Source organism: Neoarius graeffei, chromosome 7, assembly GCF_027579695.1.
Source record: "Neoarius graeffei isolate fNeoGra1 chromosome 7, fNeoGra1.pri, whole genome shotgun sequence".
NCBI classification, from domain to species: domain Eukaryota; kingdom Metazoa; phylum Chordata; class Actinopteri; order Siluriformes; family Ariidae; genus Neoarius; species Neoarius graeffei.
Genome location: NC_083575.1, coordinates 95,841,247 through 95,866,715, shown reverse-complemented (window position 1 = coordinate 95,866,715; position 25,469 = coordinate 95,841,247). Strand labels below are relative to the sequence as shown.

Sequence of the window (25,469 nt, the reverse complement as noted above, 5' to 3'; positions counted from 1 at the left end):
CAAACGCTTTTTCAGCGTCCAGGGAAATGACCACTTCAGCTACCACAGTAGATGCTGGTGAGTATAAAACATTTAGAAGGCGACGCACATTAGAAAAAGAATGACGACCTGTCATAAACCCTGTTTGATCAGGGGAAATCACCTCTGGCATAACTTTCTCTAAACGGCGTGCAAGTGCTTTTGCCAATATCTTGACATCACACTTGAGGAGAGAAATGGGGCGATAAGACCCACATTCCTCTCTGTTCTTCCCTGGTTTTAACAATAGAATTATGGAAGCTTCAGTCAATGTCCTGGGCAAGGTTCCATTAGCTTTTGATTCTCTAAACATGTCAAGTAAAAGTGGAATTAATTGCTCAGAAAATTTCTTGAAAAATTCAACTGGGTACCCATCCGGGCCCGGTGCCTTACCATTTTGCATGGTCCTAATCAGTGTTGGGCACGTTACTTTCAAAAAGTAATTAGTTATAGTTACTAGTTACTTTTCCCAAAAAGTAACTGAGTTAGTAACGGAGTTACTTTGTCATAAAAGTAACTAATTACCAGGGAAAGTAATTATTCCGTTACATTTTGTGTCCCCCCCCCCCCCCCCCCCCCAAAAAAAAAAAAAAAAAATCAAATTCAATTAGTGTAATCATAATAAAAGTGAATGTTAAATGTGTTTAATGACTGAAATGGACACTTAACAGAACCAGTTAGTAACATTATCTACACTATATTAATATTTTTGTGGGACAATGTGAGATAAGACATCTATCAAATGTAATATATTTTTGCAGTTATTAAAATTGTTACTAATTACTGGCCACTGACGAGGACAAACGCTTTGTTCCTCGACATAATGTGCATTGCACGTAAACACTCTTGCCTTTTATTTCAAGTAATGAAAAGTAATGGCTGTATTTCCAGTGTGAAAGCGCAGTGTTGGGCTGACCGCTCGCCATCGCTGGGTCTTCCGATTGAAAGCGTGCGCAGTAGTGCAGTAGGCGTGGCCTACCTACATGTTGTCCAAATCTACTCTGATTGGCTTACTGTGCCGTTGTCTCGTGTCTCCCCGCCCCACACTAAAGCAGAGTAAAGAAAGGCTGAGCGAGCAGCGTGCCAGATGAGAACAGCTTTAATAAAGTAACGCATAGTATTTTATTGTAAGTAACGGGAACGGCGTTATAACGATGTAAAAAGTAATTAGTTAGATTACTCGTTACTAAAAAAAGTAACGCCGTTAGTAACGCCGTTTATTCTAACGCCGTTATTCCCATCACTGGTCCTAATTGCATCAGCAATTTCAGTATGCGTAACTGGGCATTCTAATTCTGCTCTACTAACTGCACTAATTTTAGGCATATCCAGATTACTAAAAAAATGATCCATAACAACATTGTCTATGGGAGCTTCAGATGAGTACAGCTTGGAATAGAATGCCTGAAATGTATCGTTAATTTCTACAGGATCAACTGTTAGTTCCCCATTCTCTTTCCTAATACCTGAAATATGCTGCTCAGATGATCTGCTTTTTAACTGGTGGGCTAAAAGATGTCCTGACTTTTCCCCATGTTCATACATAATGCCCTGTGATTTCAGCAACATCTTCAGGCATGTGAAATTTCCGCGAAAACACGAAAATCCACGCTTTTGAAAGTTAATTTTCGCGTAAAAATGTCATATCCGTGTATTTCAATCTCGTTTAAAAAAAAAAAAAAATTATCGCGAAATTTCGTTTGGTATTCTCCGGATTTTAACTGAGCCCGGAAGCGACAAGATTTCCCGCCATTCTAAGCTCCGTACAGCGACGCTGTAGTGACTAAGACGAGCATTATCGACGCACGCGGTGCGAGGAGTTTGCCATCATCAACATGAAAACATGGCGAAAGTCGAGTGGAAGTCCGATGTCACGAAAATTGATAAGGGGGTGAAAAATCCATGGCGATGGGCCTGGTTAGAGAAAATAATCGATAAAACACAACTTAGTACTGTGATTGAGAAAGTAAACAAGCCAGGATTTGCCCTTTGCAAGATTTGTCGGAAGGAAATTAACTATGGGAAGCGTGGGTCAGTCGCTCTCGATGATCATGTGTCCGGAGCCAAACACAAACAACTTGTCCACATCCAGAAAACCAACTATGCTTTACCAGGTACGTATTTAATGTTGTGATTATTTAGAAAATTAAATATATTTTGTTGCAATTCCTACTCGTATTTTTCATATTATGTGTCATGAAATCCGAAAGCAATTTTTTTCTCTTAGGTTATAAAATTAATATCAGTAATTAAAAATTTAAACGTACTTAAGTGTTCAATGTTTTTAGTGATATATTTTTCATGTCTCACTAGCTGTATGTTAACTATGCTGATATGATTGAAACATTTAATCCTGATGGACATAAATGTTAAGTTGTGTATGTAACTGGCAATTCCTTTTGTCACATTATATTGAGAAATTCTGCAACATACAGTGTGTTCTTAAGTTGAGTTATTGAAATGATTGACAGTGCTTTATCAATTTTTCATTGATGGTTGTTTATGGTTGTTTAAGAAATCTGAATTGAATTCAAGCTAAATGATTCAATCATTTTACAGTCAATAAATGTTTTAATGGTTATTGAGACTTCTTGTATTTTCACTGAAATTGGCATATTTTATATTTTATTCTGTCATTTAGATTGCTCTTTAAATTGTCTTGATAAGGCCTCAAGTATGCTTTAAATGGCACCATTTAAGCTTCATTTTGCAAAAATTTTCCCAGGGGAGGCCCCCCGGACCCCCCCCCCCCCCCCCCCCATAGGAGGGCGCACCCTCCCATACCCTCCCCACGACAACTTGCATTGTCGGGATGACCCCTTCGGGGTCATCATCTGACACTAAAAAATTTTCCTCTTTTTTTTTTTTTGGAACCTTGCTCACATGCCTGCATCTTTTCAGTTTTTTCTGACATCAATAACTCAGCCTGCAGTTCCAATTTTTCTTTATAAAGTTCTGGGCTTGGGGAGGTTGAATATTTGCTATCTATCACCTGTATAGCTGTGATCAATCTTTCTTGCTCTACACGATTATTTTTATTTACCATGGATTTATATGAGAGAATATTCCCTCTAATAATGACTTTAAGCGTCTCCCACAAAATAGTAGGAGACACACCATCGCCTCTATTAAATTTAAGAAAATCATCAATGGCAGATGAAATAATTTGGCAGAATCTCTTATCTTTTAATAAAGAGGTGTCCAATCTCCAAGGAGTGTACTCCATTCGCTTGTGTGACAAGGAGAGGTCTAAAAGTACCGGGGCATGGTCAGATTCAATTATAGATGAATATTCAATTTTTTTAACCAAAGATAGCAGTGCACCATCAATGAAAAAATAGTCAATTCTACTATATGTATGGTGTACGTGGGAGAAATAAGAATAAGTCTTACTCAAGGGGAAACAGAAACGCCATGGGTCAGTGCAGCCCACCTGATCCATGAACAGTGACAGTCTCTTCGCCATTTTAGAAGGAGAATCAGATTTTGGGTTGGAACGATCCAAAGATGGAATCGTTGTACAATTTAGATCTCCACCAAAAATGAGAGAATGAGAATTGAGACTTGGTATGGATGCAGTGACTCTTTCCATAAATCTCTCATCGTCCCAATTAGGAGCATATACACTCACCAGTATGACAGGCTTAAAATATAAAGACCCTAAAACAATAACATATCGCCCCTGTGAATCTTCTATTGTCTTTGTTGGGCTAAAAGGAACTTTTTTTATGTATCAGAATAGCCACTCCCCTAGACTTGTGATCAAATTTTGAATGAAATAATTGACCTACCCATGATTTCCTTAATCTAAACTGATCTTCTACCAATAAATGAGTCTCTTGCAAAAAAACAATTTCACCTTTTAAAAATTTTAAATGTGCAAATATCCTTGCTCGCTTTACAGGCCCATTCATCCCCTTAACATTCCAGCTTATAAATCTGACAGCTTCACCCAAGTCTTGATTATGCTTACTATTCATCATAATAAACTTAACACTGGTAGGCTACATGTACCCAACAAAACTGACACACAAATGGCCCTTTTCCACTACCCTTTTTCAGCTCACTTCAGCCCGACACGGCTCGCGTTTCGACTATCTAAGAACAGCACGACTCAGCTCGCTTCAGCCCCCAAAACTCGCACGGTTTTGGAATGGGGCTGAAGCGAGCCAAACCGAGCTGAGTGAGGCTGGGGGCGTGAGGAGACACTCCCCTGTGCACTGATTGGTGAGGAGGAGTGTCCTCACACGCCCACACGCCCCGCGAGCACGCTGGGATCTGTAAACACCGTAAACCCGGAAGAAGGAGAATTACGAGAATTCTGAAGCCTTATGCGCCTCGCCTCATCTATACGCGCTTGCCAGTATCTGTTGGCGTTGTCGGCGACAACAAGCCACAGCACCAAGACCAGCAACACTAACGACTCCATGTCCTCCATGTTTATTGTTTACTCTCCGGGTCGTGAGACTACCGCTTAAAAGATCACTGATGTCACTGTTTGCGCCGCCTAACGACATCACGTGACGTCCACCCACTTTCGCTAACTCCACCCAATGTGTCCACCCACTTCCAGCCAGCACGGTTCAGCGCGGTTGTAGTCGAAATGCAACTCCAACAGCCCCACTCAGCTCGACTCAGCACGGCACGGCTCAGCCCGACTCAGCCGCGTTTGTAGTGGAAAAGCGGCAAAAGAAAACCCCGACGCACTTCCCCATACCCTTAACCCCCCTCCCCCCCTTACAACAAAACCAAAACAAACTGAAACCCATAGCACATGAACTGCCCATGTCTAGATCCCGAAATGGGATAAACTGCAGGCTCGCTAAACACACCTTCCCGGTGAACATCCTTTAAGAACTACGTTATCTACACTAAAACTCCCCTATGTCAATTTACATCATTATGAAAGTGTCATATATTTTACAAACTAAGTAAAGCACAGGTTAACAACAGAGTAGGCTACCTAGTTATCGTACAGTCCAGGACGCATACTGTCCATCACCTCCTTCCGTTCACTGGACCGAATGCGTTTGTTGTAAAATTCCTGTGCTTCATCTGGTGATTCAAAGGTAAGTGTCTCTTCTCCCAGAGTCACTCTCAGGCGGGCTGGATAAATCAGGCGGAACTTCACCCCTTTCTCATACAGCGCTTGTTTAACTCCGTTGAAAGCCCTGCGTTTTTTCGCTAAGGTAGCACTCGGGTCATTGTAGAATCGGAGGCTAGCATCATGAAACTTAACCTCATGGTTCCTTGCCCAACGCAGCACTGCTTCTTTCTGTTGAAAACTTCGAAAGCACACCACAAATGCTCCAGCAGGCTTCCCGTGCGCCGGTTTAGTAGCCCCGGACCGATGAGCTCTCTCCAGTTCTGGCGGGGCAGTGAACACACTCGACCCCATACATTCCATCAGTAGCTCTTCCATGAATTTAACGGTGTCTTTGCCAGTCTCGCTGTCCTCCGGAATATTCACAACTCGCAGGTTCGACCTGCGTGACCTGTTTTCCAGATCGTCAACCCGATCCAACAATTCCTGATTTGCTAATTTCAAAGTTTTAATGGTTGCTTCAGCAGTGTTCAAGCGCTCAAAATTCTCACCAGCTATAGCCTCCGCTGATGTCAGCCTGGCTTGGAACGAATTTACTGTGTCCCGTATAGCATCCACAGCAGTCTGGAGTGGTTTTAGCGACTCTTGAATCAACGTGGCAATGTCTTCTTTTAGAACGGACCTCTGTTTAGCTAGCTCAGTCACCAGTTGAGGCATTGATGCAGTATCAGCCACCTTGCCACTAGCCTTGTCCTCCGCCATAGCTGAAACTTTGCTAGCCAGACTAGCCTGTCGTGTCGACGGAGTTTGTTGCAAAGATTTCGATTTGCCACTCATTTCAAAGGTACCATAAAAATGCAATAACCTTTGTCTCACCAATGTATAATCCCACAAAAACAAATATTTAAGACCAGAGCGACGTTAAAACAATATAATTTCACAAGTTCACTGGGAGCACTGTAGAATGCATCTCACCCCCACATCGCCAAACCCGGAAGTCCATGAACGACTTTTTTATCAAATTTTCAAGCTGAAGTCAGATTTCTACTCTTGATTACGCAACAAATCTGTGTTCAGCATAATCGTCTAAATCCCCTTGAGTTGTGTGCACTTTGTCAGAACGGTGTTGTTCCTCTTAAATTTGTTTCTCCTCCCAAAAAGAAGCAGATGGATGTTGTATGGTTTTGAGAATCATCTGTGCAAAATAATAAAATTACTGCCAAGCAGCTGAAAAACTAGTGTTTTTATTATACTGGAATTTTATTCTAGATTTAGAATGTTAGTTTGCTCTAAAATATAATACATTTTAATATAAAATAATTTCACATCATATCAATATTTTTATTTCTGATTCACGGCTCTCCATCCAGATTCATTTTTGGCCCTTTGTTGGAAAGAATTTGTTCACCTCTGAGCTAACCTGTTGAGATTAAGAGCGTACGCTGCACAGTACAGTAGTGAGACACGGCCTTATAACTTTACCATGATTAGTATTCAAATGGTTCTAAGAGGAGCGCCAAGATTTAAAAAAAAAAAAAAAAAAAAAAAAAAAATATATATATATATATATATATATATATATATATATATATATATATATATATATATATAAAAATTAATTAGTGTGTAATAAAACAGTGTTGGAAAATAATCAACAACAGGGTGGTGTGATCAAAATCAAAGTTGATTAGTTTCCTGTAACAGCAAGTCCAAGTGTTTTATTCCTCTTTTACCACAGCAATGTGCCAAGAATTAGATTCTGTTTATTTATTTACTGATAACACCACTTTTTTTTTTTTGTCTTTCATTAAATCAATAAGACAAATAAAATGCATCTTACTGAGACACTGTAAAGTGTAAACTCCTCCTCTGTCTTGGAGATGTTGGAAAATACAGTGGTGCTTGAAAGTTTGTGAACCCTTTAGAATTTTCTATATTTCTGCATAATTATGACCCAAAACATCATCAGATTTTCACACAAGTCCTAAAAGTAGATAAAGAGAACCCAGTTAAACAAATGAGACAAAAATATTATACTTGGTCATTTATTTATTGAGGAAAATGATCCAATATTACATATGTGAGTGGCAAAAGTATGTGAACCCCTAGGATTAGCAGTTAATTTGAAGGTGAAATTAGAGTCAGGTGTTTTCAATCAATGGGATGACAATCAGGTGTGAGTGGGCACCCTGTTTTATTTAAAGAGCAGGGATCTATCAAAGTCTGATCTTCACAACACACTTGTGGAAGTGTGTCATGGCACGAACAAAGATGATTTCTGAGGACCTCAGAGAAAGCGTTGTTGATGCCCATCAGGCTGGAAAAGGTTACAAAACCATCTCTAAAGAGTTTGGACTCCACCAATCCACAGTCAGACAGATTGTGTACAAATGGAGGAAATTCAAGACCATTGCTACCCTCCCCAGGAGTGGTCGACCAACAAAGATCACTCCAAGAGCAAGGCGTGTAATAGTCGGCAAGGTCACAAAAGACCCCAGGGTAACTTCTAAGCAACTGAAGGCCTCTCTCACATTGGCTAATGTTAATGTTCATGAGTCCACCATCAGGAGAACACTGAACAGCAATGGTGTGCATGGCAGGGTTGCAAAGAGAAAGCCACTGCTCTCCAAAAAGAACATTGCTGCTCATCTGCAGTTTGCTAAAGATCACGTGGACAAGCCAGAAGGCTATTGGAAAAATGTTTTGTGGATGGATGAGACCAAAATAGAACTTTTTGGTTTAAATGAGAAGCGTTATGTTTGGAGAAAGGAAAACACTGCATTCCAGCATAAGAACCTTATCCCATCTGTGAAACATGGTGGTGGTAGTATCATGGTTTGGGCCTGTTTTGCTGCATCTGGGCCAGGACGGCTTGCCATCATTGATGGAACAATGAATTCTGAATTATACCAGCGAATTCTAAAGGAAAATGTCAGGACATCTGTCCATGAACTGAATCTCAAGAGAAGGTGGGTCATGCAGCAAGACAACGACCCTAAGCACACAAGTCGTTCTACCAAAGAATGGTTAAAGAAGAATAAAGTGAATGTTTTGGAATGGCCAAGTCAAAGTCCTGACCTTAATCCAATGGAAATGTTGTGGAAGGACCTGAAGCGAGCAGTTCATGTGAGGAAACCCACCAACATCCCAGAGTTGAAGCTGTTCTGTACGGAGGAACGGGCTAAAATTCCTCCAAGCCGGTGTGCAGGACTCATCAACAGTTACCGCAAACGTTTAGTTGCAGTTATTGCTGCACAAGGGGGTCACACCAGATACTGAAAACAAAGGTTCACATACTTTTGCCACTCACAGATATGTAATATTGGGTCATTTTCCTCAATAAATAAATGACCAAGTATAATATTTTTGTCTCATTTGTTTAACTGGGTTCTCTTTATCTACTTTTAGGACTTGTGTGAAAATCTGATGATGTTTTAGGTCATATTTATGCAGAAATATAGAAAATTCTAAAGGGGTCACAAACTTTCAAGCACCACTGTATAAGGTTCCAGCTTCACGTCTGACTGTTACAGAGCGCTGACACTGGAGACTTCTTCCATAAATGTTACATAAATTACAAATATCTTCATCACATCAACGATTATACACTTATGTTTTAACGATTGAGTTGTTACTATGGAATATATTAGACCATGTGCATTAATATAAACCTGTGATTTTATATTTGCACTACAGTCAGAGCTGCTGTGATAGAAAACTAATCAACACCTTCTGACCAATCAGAGTCCAGAACTTTTATTATTTTGCGATTGTCTTGGCTCTTCGATGTTATGACCGGTTAATTTTTTATAGTACTGTGCCTCAGCTGCTACCTGTAGCTTAGAGGCACGCCACTTTCCTAAGGATGTGAGCTGTTCTGAGCAAAACTGTCACTTGAGCACTTCCTATGATGTCTGGGATTCCCAGAACCTCTTTGGTTTCCAAAAGGTTCTTTGAGATGGTCCCCAGTGCGCCTATTACGAAAGGTACGATCTTCACTGTTGCTTGGAGCAATCGCCTAACTTTAAGTGCCAGATCTTGGTATTTTTCTACCTTCCACCCTTCTGTTCTAACTACGTTTTGATTGGCAGGTACGGCTATGTCAGTCATAACCCACTCGTGGCGGGTCTTATCTATCAGCATAATGTCAGGTCTGTTGGGCTCTAGTCGCCGGTCTGTGAAGACAGTTGAGTCCCACATGAGCCTGGTTTGCTCGTCTTCCATTACTGGCGGTGGTGTATGTTCGTACCATTTTTTTCGAGCACTGCAGGCCATGCTTTTGACACAGCTCCCAGTGTACTCTCACAGCCACTTTGTCATGCCTTCTTCTGTACTCCTTTTGAGTCAGTTGAGTGCATCCACTAACAATGTGTCGCACAGTTTGCATGGTCTTTCCACACAGTCGGCACATCGCCGAGTCGACAGTCTTGTCGATGTTGTACTTGATAGAGTTCGTTCTGAGTCCCTGTTCTTGTACAGCATATGACATCCCCTCCGTCTCTTTCTTCAGGAACCCGTTCCTCATCCACCTCCATGACTCCTCGGTAGCAATCTCTTGGGTGTCCTGTACAAACACCCCATGGAGCGGTTTGTCTTTCCACGCTTCAGCCTTCTCTCTGTACATCCTCTTCTTGTACTCAACTAAAGATTCTGTCTCGATCAATATATTCTCATTGAAGGCCAATTTGAGCATCCATTCCTCACTTTCCCACAGGTATCCATAGAGTGACTTTCTTTCCAACATGACACACTTCCACACCTGTACAGCGGTGCTTGAAAGTTTGTGAACCCTTTAGAATTTTCTATATTTCTGCATAAATATGACCTAAAACATCATCAGATTTTCACACAAGTCCTAAAAGTAGATAAAGAGAACCCAGTTAAACAAATGAGACAAAAATATTATACTTGGTCATTTATTTATTGAGGAAAATGATCCAATATTACATATCTGTGAGTGGCAAAAGTATGTGAACCTTTGCTTTCAGTATCTGGTGTGACCCCCTTGTGCAGCAATAACTGCAACTAAATGTTTGCGGTAACTGTTGATCAGTCCTGCACACCGGCTTGGAGGAATTTTAGCCCGTTCCTCCGTACAGAACAGCTTCAACTCTGGAATGTTGGTGGGTTTCCTTATATGAACTGCTTGCTTCAGGTCCTTCCACAACATTTTGATTGGATTAAGGTCAGGACTTTGACTTGGCCATTCCAAAACATAACTTTATTCTTCTTTAACCATTCTTTGGTAGAACGACTTGAGTGCTTAGGGTTGTTGTCTTGCTGCATGACCCACCTTCTCTTGAGATTCAGTTCATGGACAGATGTCCTGACATTTTCCTTTAGAATTCGCTGGTATAATTCAGAATTCATTGTTCCATCAATGATGGCAAGCCGTCCTGGCCCAGATGCAGCAAAACAGGCCCAAACCATGATACTACCACCACCATGTTTCACAGATGGGATAAGGTTCTTATGCTGGAATGCAGTATTTTTCTTTCTCCAAACATAACGCTTCTCATTTAAACCAAAAATTCTATTTTGGTTTCATCCGTCCACAAAACATTTTTCCAATAGCCTTCTGGCTTGTCCACGTGATCTTTAGCAAACTGCAGATGAGCAGCAATGTTCTTTTTGGAGAGCAGTGGCTTTCTCCTTGCAACTTTTCCATGCACACCTTTGTTGTTCAGTGTTCTCCTCATGGTGGACTCATGAACATTAACATTAGTCAATGTGAGAGAGGCCTTCAGTTGCTTAGAAGTTACCCTGGGGTCCTTTGTGACCTTGCCGACTATTACATGCCTTGCTCTTGGAATGATCTTTGTTGGTCGACCACTCCTGGGGAGGGGAACAATGGTCTTGAATTTCCTCCATTTGTACACAATCTGTCTGACTGTGGATTGGTGGAGTCCAAATTCTTTAGAGATGGTTTTGAACTTTTTCCAGCCTGATGAGCATCAACAACGCTTTTCCTGAGGTCCTCAGAAATCTCCTTTGTTCGTGCCATGATACATTTCCATAAACATGTGTTGTGAATATCAGACTTTGATAGATCCCTGCTCTTTAAATAAAACAGGGTGCCCACTCACACCTGATTGTCATCCCATTGATTGAAAACACCTGACTCTAATTTCACCTTCAAATTAACTGCTAATCCGAGAGGTTCACATACTTTTGCCACTCACAGATATGGAATATTGGATCATTTTCCTCAATAAATAAATGACCAAGTATAATATTTTTGTCTCATTTGTTTAACTGCGTTCTCTTTATCTACTTTTAGGACTTGTGTGAAAATCTGATGATGTTTTAGGTCATATTTATGCAGAAATATAGAAAATTCTAAAGGGTTTACAAACTTTCAAGCACCACTGTAAGTCCTTGTCCTCCCTCATTCCTTGGTAGATAAAGTCTACTAACGTTACTCCTTGAATGGAAACTTGTTCATTGTCATAATCTTCCGCGTCTTTCTATCCAGACTCTCCAACTCCTCTTTTGTCCACTCCAAGATACCTGCACCATATCTTACCACACCAACCGCCCAAGCATTCGATCCTTCAGTGATATTGCCTCCATTCAGTTTTGACTTGCACAGCTTCTTAACACGCTTTTAAATATTCACTTCTGATGTTAGTTTTCATCTTTTCATTTAGCGTCTGGTCAAGCTGTAATATACCTAGATATTTATATCCTCCTTCTTCTGTTTCATCAATTAATGACCCATCTGGGAGTTGTATCCCGCTGCTCTCCTTTATGCGTCTTCGCGTCATTTCCAGTATCGCAGACTTATCAAGCCCGAATGACATCCTTATATCCTGCGAGAAAACACGCACAGTTTGTATCAGAGAGTCAAGCTGGCCATTGTTGGAAGCATACAGCTTCAAGTTGTCCATAAATAGCAGATGGTTGATAGGTTTTTCCTGGTCCTTTGACAGCTTGTAACCTGCCGTCATCTTCCAGAGTGTAATACTCAATTGAAGCATGATCACCACGAACAAAAGTGGGGATAGGGAGTCACCCTGAAATATCCCGCTTTTGATCATCACATCTCCCAGGACTGTTCCACCAGATGTTAACACCGTCTTCCACCTGCTCATGGTATTTCGTATCAAGGACACACAACGTTCTGTTACCCCAACCATTTCAGTATCCAGGAGTGCGGAACCATGTCGTAGGCCTTTCAATAGTCTCTCCATGCCATCGACAGGTTCTTCTGGGTCCTCCTGCAATTCCTGAGAATGGATTTGTCAATCAGAAGCTGGTCCTTAGTGCCTCTGGATCCCTTCCTACATCCTTTCTGTTCTTCTGGAAGTGAATCATTGGTAGCAAGATGTTCATATTTTTTCACTCAGAATACCAGTGAGCAATTTCCACATCATGGGAAGGCACGCAATGGGTCTGTAATTACTCACAACGTTCCCTTTCGATGGGTCTTTCTGTATAAACACGGTCTTTCCTGTAACTTTCTAGTCCGGCACATCCTGATTTTCCACACGCATTTGCAGCTGTTCAGAAATTCTCTCATGTAGCCCAGGCATCCCTTTGAACCAAAAGCCTTGGACTAAGTCTGGGCCAGGTGCTTCCTAATTTGCCATCTTGGCAATACCTTTCTGCACATCTTTCGCAATCTCTATTTCTTGCTGCACGGGTGTTTCTTTCAACTCCTCTTCCACGTCATTTAGCCAAGGGGCACCTTCGTTATGTGGGATTTCATCTGACCAAATTTTACTCCAGAATCTTGTCACCTCCTCAGGGTCCGGTGTTTGTTGGCTTGCCTACTTTCCCATCTAGCTCTTCATAGAACATCTTCTGGTTCGTTCTAAACGGATTGCTCTGATGAAATTGTAGACATCGTTCTTCATATCTTTTGATCTTCACACCTCCCGCTGTTATCTTTTGTTTCAATATGTCACACACAACTAAAGTGCCTTTGTTTGTAAGTTTGTATTGACGGTCCATATACATCTTATCTCCTTCTTCGAGTTTCATCCTGCCCCTCCTTACCTCCTCGAGCCTGCTCAGGTGTTTATGCCATCGGACAATATTACCCTTTATTCTTCTTTTCCAAAACGGTTCATCTTTCTTCCTAGTTATCTTTTCCTTTAATTTCCCCAATCTCTCGGTGGTGACATATGCGGCGGCATAGAGCAGGTCGTTGGTTTCTGTTACATTGAATGTGGGGAGCAGTAACACTAACTTTCTCGGGCTCTTCCTTCAACTGTTTCCTGTCACATGCCTTTAGTGATCGTAACTGCTTTCTTTCTCCTCCTCGCAGCACTTCTGTCAGCCGATCGTGTATTCTGTGTATCTGCTCATCCACCTCCTCGTCACCGTCCTCTACAACCTCGCCAGTCTCTACAGATACACTCTCAGCTTCTTCCTCTCTACCAGCTGTTGCGTCTGGCCTGTTCTGTACGTCCATATCTGTATTCTGTGGACGCTCACGACCCGCGGGTGTTTCCTCAGTCTACCCTACTTCTGATCTTAATACCCACGTTCTTGCTTCCTCTTGTTCCATGTCTTCCAACCATTTTTGTTCTTCTTTATCTACCTAATCTGGTCAGCTAGATGTGGTTCACGGACGTTCTTAAAACATCTTTCGATTACGTTCATTATGTCTTATATTGTTAGTTTTTTTCTTTTTTATCAGACATCTAATTTTTTAGGTTTGTTTACCTGACATGTTTCGACGTACGACTGTCGTCTTCCTCAGAGTGTCACCGGATGTTATTGGTGACGCATCTTTTATTAGCTGATGTTTCCGAAGGCGTGGCCTTCCTGTCTGGATTGACAGGTCGGTCACGCCTTCTACTGTCAGTTCGTCCCCTGCAAGATGGCACTCCAGGTATGGGAGAGCATGTACGCTCCCTCATCTCGGTTGATGGTCCTCGGGCTTCGCTTACGGATCTCCATGGCCTCCCTGATCCAGCGCCGATGTTTATTATCTTCTGTGCGGATGACTCTGGCATTCCCCCAGTCCATAATATGATTTTCCCTTTTGCAATGATCTGTTATGGCTGACTTATAATTTTCCTGTTGTGCCTTAGTGTCAAACCAGACAGGAAGGCTACGCCTTCGGAAACATCAGCTGATAAACGATGCGTCACCAATAACATCCGGTGACACTCTGAGGAAGACGACAGTCGTACGTCGAAACGTGTCAGGTAAACAAACCTAAAAAATTAGATGTCTGATAAAAAAGAAAAAACTAACAACATTCTTAAAACATTCGGGTGGTTTACCAGGCTTTCATCTAAACGGGGGAACAGGGACGCTGCGCCCTCTTACTCTCGGCGTGCGCCCCCTTACCGACTCCGTGAAAACGTCCCAGCAACACTACGTGACAATGTGTCTGATCATCAAATATGTTATAATTGCTCCAAAAATATTCCAATCATAGTAGATACACCGCCAGACGGTGCAAAAACAATTCAAATTGGCGTTTTCCAGACTGAGGCGCCATGTTGTTTAGTTGTTTACTTGTCGTGGCTGCTCTCGTGAGATTTGACATGGGTTACATACAAGGTCAGCTGACTTGTAGAGTGAGATTTCTTGAGACTGAATGACCTTTCACCCACCGGCGCGGGAGCTTTTGACAGAAGTAGTTCGCGAGTTGTTTTTATTGACACTTGGGCATTTAAAGATGTCATCCCGTGGCACGAAGCGGAAGAAAGCCAAAGACTGTCCGGGGCAGAAGAAGATTACTTCTTTCTTTTTCAATGTTGACAGACAATTTGTTACAATTTCCCTCTCAGACAGCCTCAGAATGTCCCATTGGAGCATTTTTCAAAGGCTTTGCACGGCAGGGGGGGACAACCGGCACCATTGAAAAAACCCTGGCTTACTGTCCCTCCAAATCTGAAGCATGCACATCCTGCAGCCTTTTTCCTCCGGCATAACACTCCTGACATAGCACTCAAACAACAGTTTGTTATCCTCCTCAGTCCGTTTAGCTTGTATCCTTTTCCGTTCCACAGCTAAGTCCACATTTTGGGACATCTCCCTTATCCCAGCCGGCAAGGCATGCCTGTTTTCCTTACCGACCGGGGGCTCGGACCACCAATCACCTCCTGTAGGCAGTTCCGAAGTCCCCAGAGTTGTCAATTATTTAACTTTTCCGTCATGCAAAAAATACGAGTTGGTGTATTTATCGTGAACGCCGGCACTAGATGAATTGTCAGCCAAGACTCAGAGGTCCATCTTCCCTCATTAAAACTCACCGAGGGTCCGAGGCCCATCGGCTACCTTCACCTGGTTTAGCCAGCCTATCAGAGCTGTTGCCCGGGGTGTGGCTGCTGCACGTTACAGCTTCTTGGAGCCACAGGTGAGAGTTGGATGTCAGGTGAGGACCAGTGGTGGATGAACAGCCCCAAGGACTCGACAGTCTCCCAGCCAGAGGCACTACCCCTCCCTGAACACCCCATTCACCCTTTATTATTATTCATGGCTAACTATAACGTTTATGTATGGGGGAGAAAAGTGCACGCTTTGGTGTTGTCGTGATCCGTGTGTTTCAGCTCGTACGCTGTTTTTACACACAGCACACACTCGGTGATTTTGGCAGAATGCTTTGTGCTGAGGTCTGGAACAGGACGGTGTAAAAGTGGAGTGCTGTTGGTCCTCAGCATCGCGACATCCAGCTGCTCATGAAGCTCTTCATTCAGTCGTTAACGCTGGCACAGAGAACGATGAGACTGGGACTTCCTGTGCTGCTGTTCTGGAGAGCAAACATCTGTTCACACTCCAGCACTGTGTGTGATGTTTTAAGTGCCGTGTGTGAGCGTCTTGATCTTATGTGATTTTATTAATCTGAAGCTCCAGGATGTAAGATTTGGAGAGTTTGCTCCTCTGCCTGTGTCCTAAATCCCCTTCTGTGTATAAAGCAGGATGTCTGATATAACTTAGTGAGGATTATATGCGATTTGGGACGCAGCCCAAGCCAGAACCTGTTATTCTCTTTGCTGCTAATATCAAGAGAATAAAGACTTTATTGTGCACATAATTGTGACCTGCACTCGTATATATTACATTTTTGTACAGTATTTTGTTGTATAATTTTGTAAATACTAATGAATATTAATACATAATTTAAATGAACTAGCAATTATATAGAGAATTTATTTTGGTTTTTACTTCTTATTTTTAACTATCCCATTCCTCAGTACTAATTACTTTTATTTCTATTAATTTATTATTGGGTGTATTTATTATTTTAACTTGTGTGTGTGTGTGTGTATACAGTGTGCCATGCTGAGATGAACGCTATCATGAATAAAAACTCGGCAGATGTGAAAGGCTGCACTATGTACGTCGCTCTATTTCCCTGTAACGAGTGTGCGAAACTTATCATCCAATCAGGTGAGGACTCTCCCTCTCCCCCTCTTTTACACCTTCTGTGTCTCTCTTTCTTTTTCTTTCATCTTCTGTGACTCTCTCACCTTCTGTGTGCAAGGGCGTAGGTTTGGTATTAACACTGGTGGGGGACAAAAACCCAGTGCCAACCCCCAGTGGTGCCAACATTAGAGGGTCACAATATTTTGCTCCGTTGTGTTCCACCAAAAGAGTCTCCATCATCTCTCCAAAGGCCAGACTTTTAACATTTGAAGTTCAGAACTGTAGTAATTCATGAATAATAATAATAATAATATGAAGTCCATTTGATTAACTGCAAATCTTGCATGTGATGATGAACTCATTCTACCAATTTGCAAATGAGTTTTCCAAGCGAATAGCGCACTGACTGTCGGGAGGGTGTTTGTTCCTTTCCCTCATAAATGGAAGTAAACCCCATCCGGAGCCTTAAACACTGCGTTCCATGAGGCTGCAGGGGGAGTCGCTCTCTTCTGTGGGATCTCTAACTGGTTTTAGAATGCCAGTTTAAGCTGATGTGTGATTGATCTAACAGTAAAACAGCACGAGGGCTCGAGAACTTTTTTGACACACTTGGTATGTGACGTTTTCAAAAGAGAGGCGGAGTAACCAAACATTTCTGATCCAGAAGGCGGAAGCTGTTGTGCTAATTACGTGAAAATGTTTGATTTGATTGTTCGTGGCCCAGACACCTTTTAATGTCCACATCACCATCGGGTTGTTGTTGTTGTTTACATGTGTCATGTTACCCAAACTCGGTCAGGGCTCTGCAGGTCTTAACTGAAGCGCTTCAGATTCAGGGTTAGCGCGCTGCTAATGTTTGCAGGCTCTTCACAAGCAAGACTCGGTGCAATATTAGCCAACATTAGCACAATCTGATATGATTTAATAATGCCTTTGTGGCCTTAATGAACTCCAGTTGTTGTTGTATCAAGTCGGATTGTTATTTACACGCCACACAAACTTAAACAGTCATATTCATATGTTGTTGTTTTTACACACTGAATCCGAAATGCTGTTAATTGATTCATTTTACGACCTAATCTAACGCTACATTCCTCAAGCACAGTTTGCTAGCTTGCTCGCTGGTCACTGCACTGCAACCGCACTTGCTAATTGACATGGCAGCCAAACATGCTTGCTGTTTTCGTGACCACGCCCCCAGAGCGAATATTCATGAGTGAATTTTGCATGGTTTCGCCCAGTGGAAACCTACAGTAACCATTTATGTACCGTGCACAGAGCGCAATTTATTTATTTGTTTATTTTTATTTATTTTTTTTTTCTTCAATCAGAAATATTGGTAGGGACATATCAGCCGTTGTTTGATATCGATAGGGACACGTCCATACTGTCCAGTAGGGGTGTGCAAAAATATCGATACGGCGATATATCGCGATACTTTGTCTTCCAATTCAATATCGATACTCAAAATTTGAATATCGATATTTTTTCAAATAATAAAATCATGTTTCAGACGGGTTGTAAATCCAGTACGACTTCCGCACCTCCGCTCCGCGAGGTGTCGCTGTGCCGCTCCCTCACTGCAAGGCACTCTTCGTCTTCTCTTTTTTCCCCGGCGGTTGCAGTGAGGAAAAAAAACAGGCAAGCATGGCTGTTAACGTAAACCTAGAGACGCCACCGAACTTTAAGGCAGATGTTTGGAGGCACTTTGGATTCCAAAGGAAAGGAGAAAAAAAAAAAAACAGTGAGCCGGACAAAGAGAATGCACTTTGCAAAACCTGTTTCGCTCCAATTAAATTAAGATGCTCCAATTAAGATGCCCACTGCACTTTTCAATGTGTTCCAGACAGTGTGTTGTTCCTGCAAAATAAGCACAAGTTAAATGTTCTCCGGTATATGTTCTCAAGTTTACAAAGAACAAATTGATATTAGTGTTAGCACTGAAATGTATGTGCAGTCTGCAGTGCAAGTTTTAAGTTTTCATAAAACAATTTGATTCTGCTTGTTAAGCAGCACTGATGTGTCCATGCTTACAGAAAAGTTGAGAATACTAGCGCAGAAATGGGAATTTTCTGTATGTTGTAGTGAAGCAACTCTTGGTTTTGCCAGCAGTGGAATAGAGACAAATATATGTCTGGCAAGAGTGTGTAGTTATGTATGCGAAATGTAATTTTACAGTGGTCAATAAATTCTGATTTTCTTCAGTGACACAGATATTGTGATGTGGTTGAAATTTCTTGCAATATATCAATTATCGCAGAATCGCTGTACCGTGATATTATCGTTATCGTGGGCAAAATATCGCCATAGTATCGTATCGTGAGGTATCTGGTGATACCCAGCCCTACTGTCCAGACCCAATTCTACGCCTATGTCTGTGTGTGTCTCTCTCTCTCTCGCTCTCTCCGGAGCCATCCACTTAGCCACTCCCCCTGCTTGGCCTCTCTGGAGCCATCCGCTTGGCCACTCCCCTTCTTTGCGCATGCCATATGGATTTATTTGTTGTGAAGTAAATGACAAAATTGCTCACTGAGTCATAAAGCACAGCTTTATTTAATTACTTTTAAAAGAGGTTCGTAAATAAGGTAGTTTAGAAGCCATGGTAGTTACCATGGACGCAAAAGTTTTAAAAATTGCTTGTGTGTGTGTGTGATTTTAGTATTACATCCTTACCTTACATTACAGTATTACATATACATATTATTATATCCACTGCAGGTATAAAAGACGTAGTTTATTTGTCAGATAAGTACCACAACACCCCGGAGATGGAAGCTTCCAGAAGACTGCTGGATATGGCGCGTATCCCATACAGGTGAGTCTCAGCACAGGTGCATCAGCAACACTTTATTTACATCCCTGCTAATGAGCCAGGCAGCAGAGACTGGAGGAGTTCGGAGTTCTGTTATAGACACTTATAAGCCTTGAGTATAGACCCTTTTCAGTCACGTGACCTTCGTAAACGCGACCACCATTTTGGACATGTAGTGGACTTCGGCTCGAATCAGTTTGAACGCGAGGAAGGCGACAAACGGAGAACATACAAGAAAAAGGAGCGAGATGCAGAAAACACCTTCACTATCCAGCGACGTAGGGCATTTACAGGGCGAGCAGAGGGAGAGGTATTTGCAAAAATTGAGGTTAGCAGGCTTAGAGAACGACGTTTACCTGCTTCCACCAGGATTGTTCACTGACGTACGGAAGTACACGAAGCCCTCGTCTTTACCTGACTTCGGCCCACATGATCTGTATACCTATGTCGTTAAAAACCCATCGCCATACACATATACGCCAACGTCCGAGGTTCCGGAGCGCGCTCTGGCTTGCTCCCGGAGTGCTCCGGCCGAGGTTCCCCTCAAATTAAGCAGCGCGCGCCGGCTTGCTCCAGGAGTGCTCCAGCTGAGGTCACGGAGCGCGCTCCGGCTTGCTCCGGAGCAAGCCGGAGCGCGCTGCTTAATTTGAGGGGAACTTCGGCCGGAGTGTGCTCCGGAACCTCGGCCGGAGCACTCCGGGAGCAAGCCGGCGCGCGCTGCTTAATTTGAGGGGAACCTCGGCCGGAGCACTCCGGGAGCAAGCCGGAGCGCGCTCCGGAACCTCGGACGTTGGCTCCGGCAGCTATTTATACTGGATCCGGTGTAAATAGCTACCGGATCATAATTACAGTAAACTAGTAAATCCAGTAAAGGAAAAACTTGAGACTGAAAGGTTTTAACAGTCATCCAAATGACTGAACGTAAACATTGCTACAGTAACATACCAGCTACTTGTTGACATTAGCTAGTCAACAATAGCTACTACAGAAGAACAGAGAGGTTACAATGGGTTATTTTAGCCTATTTGGTTACACACTCGCTGCCACAGAATGTTAACAGCAATGTAATGCCTTTTCTGGCTAATTTTATTCGTCTTACCTCCAACAAAGTGGTCACTACACAAGCGTTGGTATGCCGCTATCCATCTTCTCTGTCGGTCAGCATCTACCGGGATCCGATAAAATGATAACCCTTGCCTTGTTTGTTGATGGTTACTACATCCAGGTGCACAACAATATAGTGGCATGATGGAAGTCTTGCTGAAAGTAAACACTTTCTTTGCTGCCATTCCTCAATGTTGGCTGTGGTAAACTACTGGTAGTACACGTCCAAAATGGCGGCCGCGTTTGTCGTGACGTCACGTGAAAAGGGTCCATACTTCCCCATGAGCTCCACTTCCCCTTTCCACGCCACAGGGTAAACTGTGGTGATATGATGTCATATTAGCACTAATCGGAGAGAAACCTACTGTTTTCACCCTGAGCAGCTCCACCCACTCACTGGTGCACATTTTGTGCAGGAGACGCACATTTTACGGATGCTGCTACACGTTATCACTCAAATTTATGAGTAAAAAAAAGTCACTTCATGGTTAAACATGAAGAGAGAAAATCTACACGTGTGTTGAGGAGAAAATACGGCAGCACACAGCTGAATCTTCACCACTGACTGGGTGTGTTTGTGTCAAAGTCACAAACAGTGTGTTTACATTTGAAGCTTTTTTTTATTTATTTATTCAGGTTTGTATTCGTCAGCTAGTTGCCTGTATGGTATTACACTACGTTAGCTACTATGTTAGTCTCATCAGTTACAGTTTCTGCCAGAGGTTTACGTACATGGTCAAGAACGTCATGGCAACATTGGGCTTTCAGTGATCTCTTCAAACTGTTCTTTCTGTCTAGCAGAATGATTGTACAACATACAGCTTTAATAGAAATAAAATAAGAATTTGGTGCACAAGATTTTTATTTTGGGTTTTCTGAAATCAACACAGGGTCAAAAATTTACATACACCCACATTGATTACTAATTCAGTGGTGCTGGAAGTTCCAGAATGTCTTAACACTTGCTGAGGTCTCTTAACTTCCTGTTAGTGATGATGATCGACTACAGCTGGTAGCTTCTCTGTGTGCAACATAAAAAGGGTTTGTGAGACGCTCATTGGATTGACCAACACAGTACAATGGGAAAGTCCAATGAGCCCAGTGCAGATCTGTGAAAAAGGATCATAGATTTACACACTCAGAAATGTCCCTTGGAGCCATTTCTAAACAGATTCCAAGATCATCTGTTCAAACTATTGTATATCGTTGTAGTCACTAATCCAGGCTTGTGGTGAACTATGTTTGGTTGACTTGGCCAGAATTGCAGCAGTAGGGTGGCCAGTTCCTTTCGGCGCACTCACATTCACACCTATGTGTAGCCCACAGGAAACCCACACAGACACAGGGAGAACATGCAAACTTGACACAGAAAGACCCCTGTCCGCCACTGGGCTCAAACCCAGAACCTTTTTGCTGTGAGGTGACAGTGCTAACCACTACACCACTGTGCCACCTCTGTTGTATACAAGTACAATTTATTGGGTGGTGAAGCCACTTTGCTGGAAGAAGATCCAAACTGTCACCCTCAGCTGAGAGGAAACTGGTTTGTATGGTCGGGAACCACCAGGGCACAGACCTGGCATGAACTGGAAGCTGCTGGAAAACTGGACAGTCAAGTGAGTTTTACATCACCATGGATTGAGAGTCTGTCGTGCAAGGAAGAAGCCCCTGCTCCAAAATCTTACAAATCAAGCTTGACTAAAGTTTGCAGCTGAACACATGGACAAAGAAAAAGCATCCTGGAGGAAAGTTTGATGGTCAGATGAGAGAAAGATTGAGTTGTTTGGCCACAATGACCAGAGCTTCAGAGAAACACTGTACTAACTGTTAAGCATGGTGGTGGTAGCGTCAGGCTGTGGGGCTGTTTTACTGCCAGTGGAACTGATGCAGTGTACAAAGTGGATGAAATCATGAAGAACCTCAAAATTCTTCAGTATCACCTCAAACCATCAGAATCTTGGACAAAATTGGGTGTTCAAACAAGGCAATGACCCCCAACCACACATCAGAGCTGGTTGTGGAGGATAAAGCAGGAGAACATTAAACTTAAAACAAGTCCTGACCTCAGCATTATTGAAAACATGTGGACTGTGATTAAAACTCAAGTCTGTTTCAGGAAACACACAAATTTAAGTGAACTCTACCAATTCTGTGAAGGAGAGAGGACAAATATCCAACTAGAATTCTGACAGAAGCTTGTTGATGGCGGCCAAAAGCGTCTGGTGAAGGTGAAACTCACTAAGCGATATTTAACCAATTATTAAGTGTGCTGGATGTAAATTTTTGACCCTTTATGTATAATTTTGACCCTGTTTTGATGTCAGAAAACCCAAAATAAAGGAGCTAGCTAAATAACTTATCATTTCTGTATCCCGTTAAGGTTAAAAATAAATCAAACTGTTAAAGCCTTTGCAGTGGCTGAAAGGAGACGGTGTCAAAGAAGAAAATGACTTTCAGGAGATTGCATTTATTGTTTATTTTTAAAAAATTGTTTTATATTTGTGTTTTTCAGGCAGTTTCAGCCGAAGAGAAACAAGATCGTTATTGATTTTGACTCCATCGGTCGCTCAGTACAGCATGAGTGTAATGGAGGCGGCGGAAGTGCTGAAACACCGAACAACAAAAACTGAAAATACTGAACTGAAACATTGGCGTGATCTGAGCTGAAATATTTTAGTGATTTTAAATCTCTCAAATACTGAACATCACCGAAGTCAGTTACTGAAATTGTATGATGGGCGAGTAGAGAAAAACCAAACATCAGTATTTCAGTAATGTTTGGTCTTTCAGCAGTCGTCACAGAAAAGTTCCAAATACGACTAGAACACTGAAAATTACAGAAGGAGAGAAAACTACAGGCCAGATCTGATCAACATACTGTACATGTGGACGTTCTGAATATTACTAATATACCAAACATTAAAAATAATGTGAAATACTGGAACGTGCCTAATAGAGAGAAATACTGAAATTTCGGAATCCTATCACTGGCCTAGTCAAGATTACTGAAATAGTGAAAATTACCGAGCATAACTGAATAATCAAATGATACTGAAGTGCTGAAATATGAAAACATGAGTATTAAGTCCTAAATACCCCAGAAATAAATAACTACGTTGTTGACATGTTGTTCAGTATATTAACCAAATAGTTTAAATGCTGTAATGAAATTTAACGCTGAGTGAAAATGCTTAAATACCAGATATTACATTGTTGTTACAGAATGTACTAAAGTGCTGAAATGTTAACTGAAACATCAAAAGCAGTAAATTCTACAACACTGAGTGTTACTGAAATAATGTAATGAGGCAATACGATCATTTAATGAGCTGAAAAGTGAAACAAATTTATAGAAATTGAGAATAAACCCTTTTTTGGTTTTGGTTTGTCTTTGTGCTCTGGTGCATTATAAAGGGTGTGTTTTGCATCTAATACCCCTTTTCCACCAAAACAGTTCCAGGGCTGGTTCGGGGCCAGTGCTGGTGCTGGTTCACAACTCGTTCAACTTGCGAGCCAGCTGAGAACCAGTTTGCTTTTCCATAGCTCACGGTGCTAATGGAAGCCATGTCATTACGTCGCTGAATACGTCAGTTACGTTGCTGTATACGTCAGTTACGTTGCTACGTTTGCATAAACCTTGGCGCGAATATCGAAGCAAAAACAACACGGAAGAAGCAGCAGCAGCAACAACAATAATAATGGATGACTTTGCGTTTGTACAGCTGCTGCTTCTCGTCGCTTAAAAATGGTGATCTTTCGCGGTCTTATTGTTGTTGGTCTTAACAACTCCGCCCCCCTGCTGACGTAAGCAGTTCTTTCCTCTGGCCCAGCAGAGAGTTGGTGCTAGCCTGGAACCGTTTTTTCTGGCCCCAGAGCCAGTTCTTTGTCAGTAGAAACAGAAAACCCGGTTCCAAACTAAGCACTGGGCCCGAACCAGCCCTGGAACTGCTTTGGTGGAAAAGGGCATAAGTGAACTGCATACTTTTATATACAGTTTAAAATCAGCTAAGGTTTTGTAATATAATGGCTAAATTTTCAATCTGTTTCTGGTGGTGTTTTTTTTCAGTTTACTGATGTAATGATGTGAGCAAGTAATATTCATTCTTTTTTTTTTTTTTAAGGTTCAGTAACTATTCATTTTATTTAATTTTTATTTGTGCTACAGTACTGTGCAAAAGTCTTAGCCCCCCAATTTTTTCACATGCAAACTGTTATAGATTTCTATTTATTTATGGGGTCCTAAATACCCCATAAATAAATAACTACCTTATCACATTTTTATTTTTAATCCCCCCCCCATCATTTAAATTACTTGTTATATTTAGACAAGCGCAGAGCAACCTGCGAAACTAGTGTTTCCTTACACAAGCACTTAATGTGTGGATTTTCTTGTGAGGGGTTTGGTACATTCTCATTGGTGACAGGAAATGATTGTACTGGACTTTTATTTTCTGTTTTGTCTGTTAAGGTCTTAGTGGAGAGGCTCATCTTTTCATATACACAACTAATTAAATACATCATATATGACTATATCTCGAAACATACAGTGCTGAGCGTAAATGAGTACACCCCCTTTGAAAAGTAACATTTTAAAGGAACAGTCCACCGTATTTCCATAATGAAATATGCTCTTACCTAAATTGAGACGAGCTGCTCCGTACCTATCCGAGCTTTGCGCGACCTCCCAGTTAATCAGACGCAGTCAGACGCGCTGTCACTCCTGTTAGCAATGTAGCTAGGCTCAGCATGGCCAACGGTATTTTTTGGGGCTGTAGTTAGATGCGACCAAACTCTTCCGCGTTTTTCCTGTTTACATAGGTTTATATGACCAGTGATATGAAACAAGTTCAGTTACACAAATTGAAACGTAGCGATTTTCTATGCTATGGAAAGTGCGCACTATAATGACAGGCGTACTAACACCTGCGCGCTTCGACAGCGCATTGATACGGAGCTCAGATATCAATGCGCTGCCGAAGCGCGCAGAAGGTGTTAGTACGCCTGTCATTATAGTGCGCACTTTCCATAGCATAGAAAATCGCTACGTTTCAATTTTTTTAACTGAACTTGTTTCATATCACTGGTCATATAAACCTATGTAAACAGGAAAAACGCGGAAGAGTTTGGTCACATCTAACTACAGCCCCAAAAAATACCGTT

At 41.9% G+C, this 25,469-nt stretch overlaps 1 protein-coding gene across 2 annotated transcripts in view; it reads left to right on the top strand.

Moving 5' to 3' along the window:
* Positions 1 to 24,348, top strand: part of dctd (dCMP deaminase) — a 41,509-nt gene extending 17,161 nt beyond the window's left edge. Inside the window, exons 5-8 of one of the 2 annotated variants that reach the window (XM_060926589.1) lie at positions 14,107 to 14,223; positions 16,301 to 16,417; positions 19,112 to 19,208; positions 22,822 to 24,348. In XM_060926589.1, the coding sequence (XP_060782572.1) occupies positions 14,107 to 14,223; positions 16,301 to 16,417; positions 19,112 to 19,208; positions 22,822 to 22,939 (449 nt within the window). In that variant the 3' untranslated portion in view covers positions 22,940 to 24,348. The remainder of the gene's footprint in view (positions 1 to 14,106; positions 14,224 to 16,300; positions 16,418 to 19,111; positions 19,209 to 22,821) is intronic. The other variant, XM_060926588.1, reaches the window with a different exon arrangement.
* Positions 24,349 to 25,469: the final 1,121 nt, after the last annotated feature.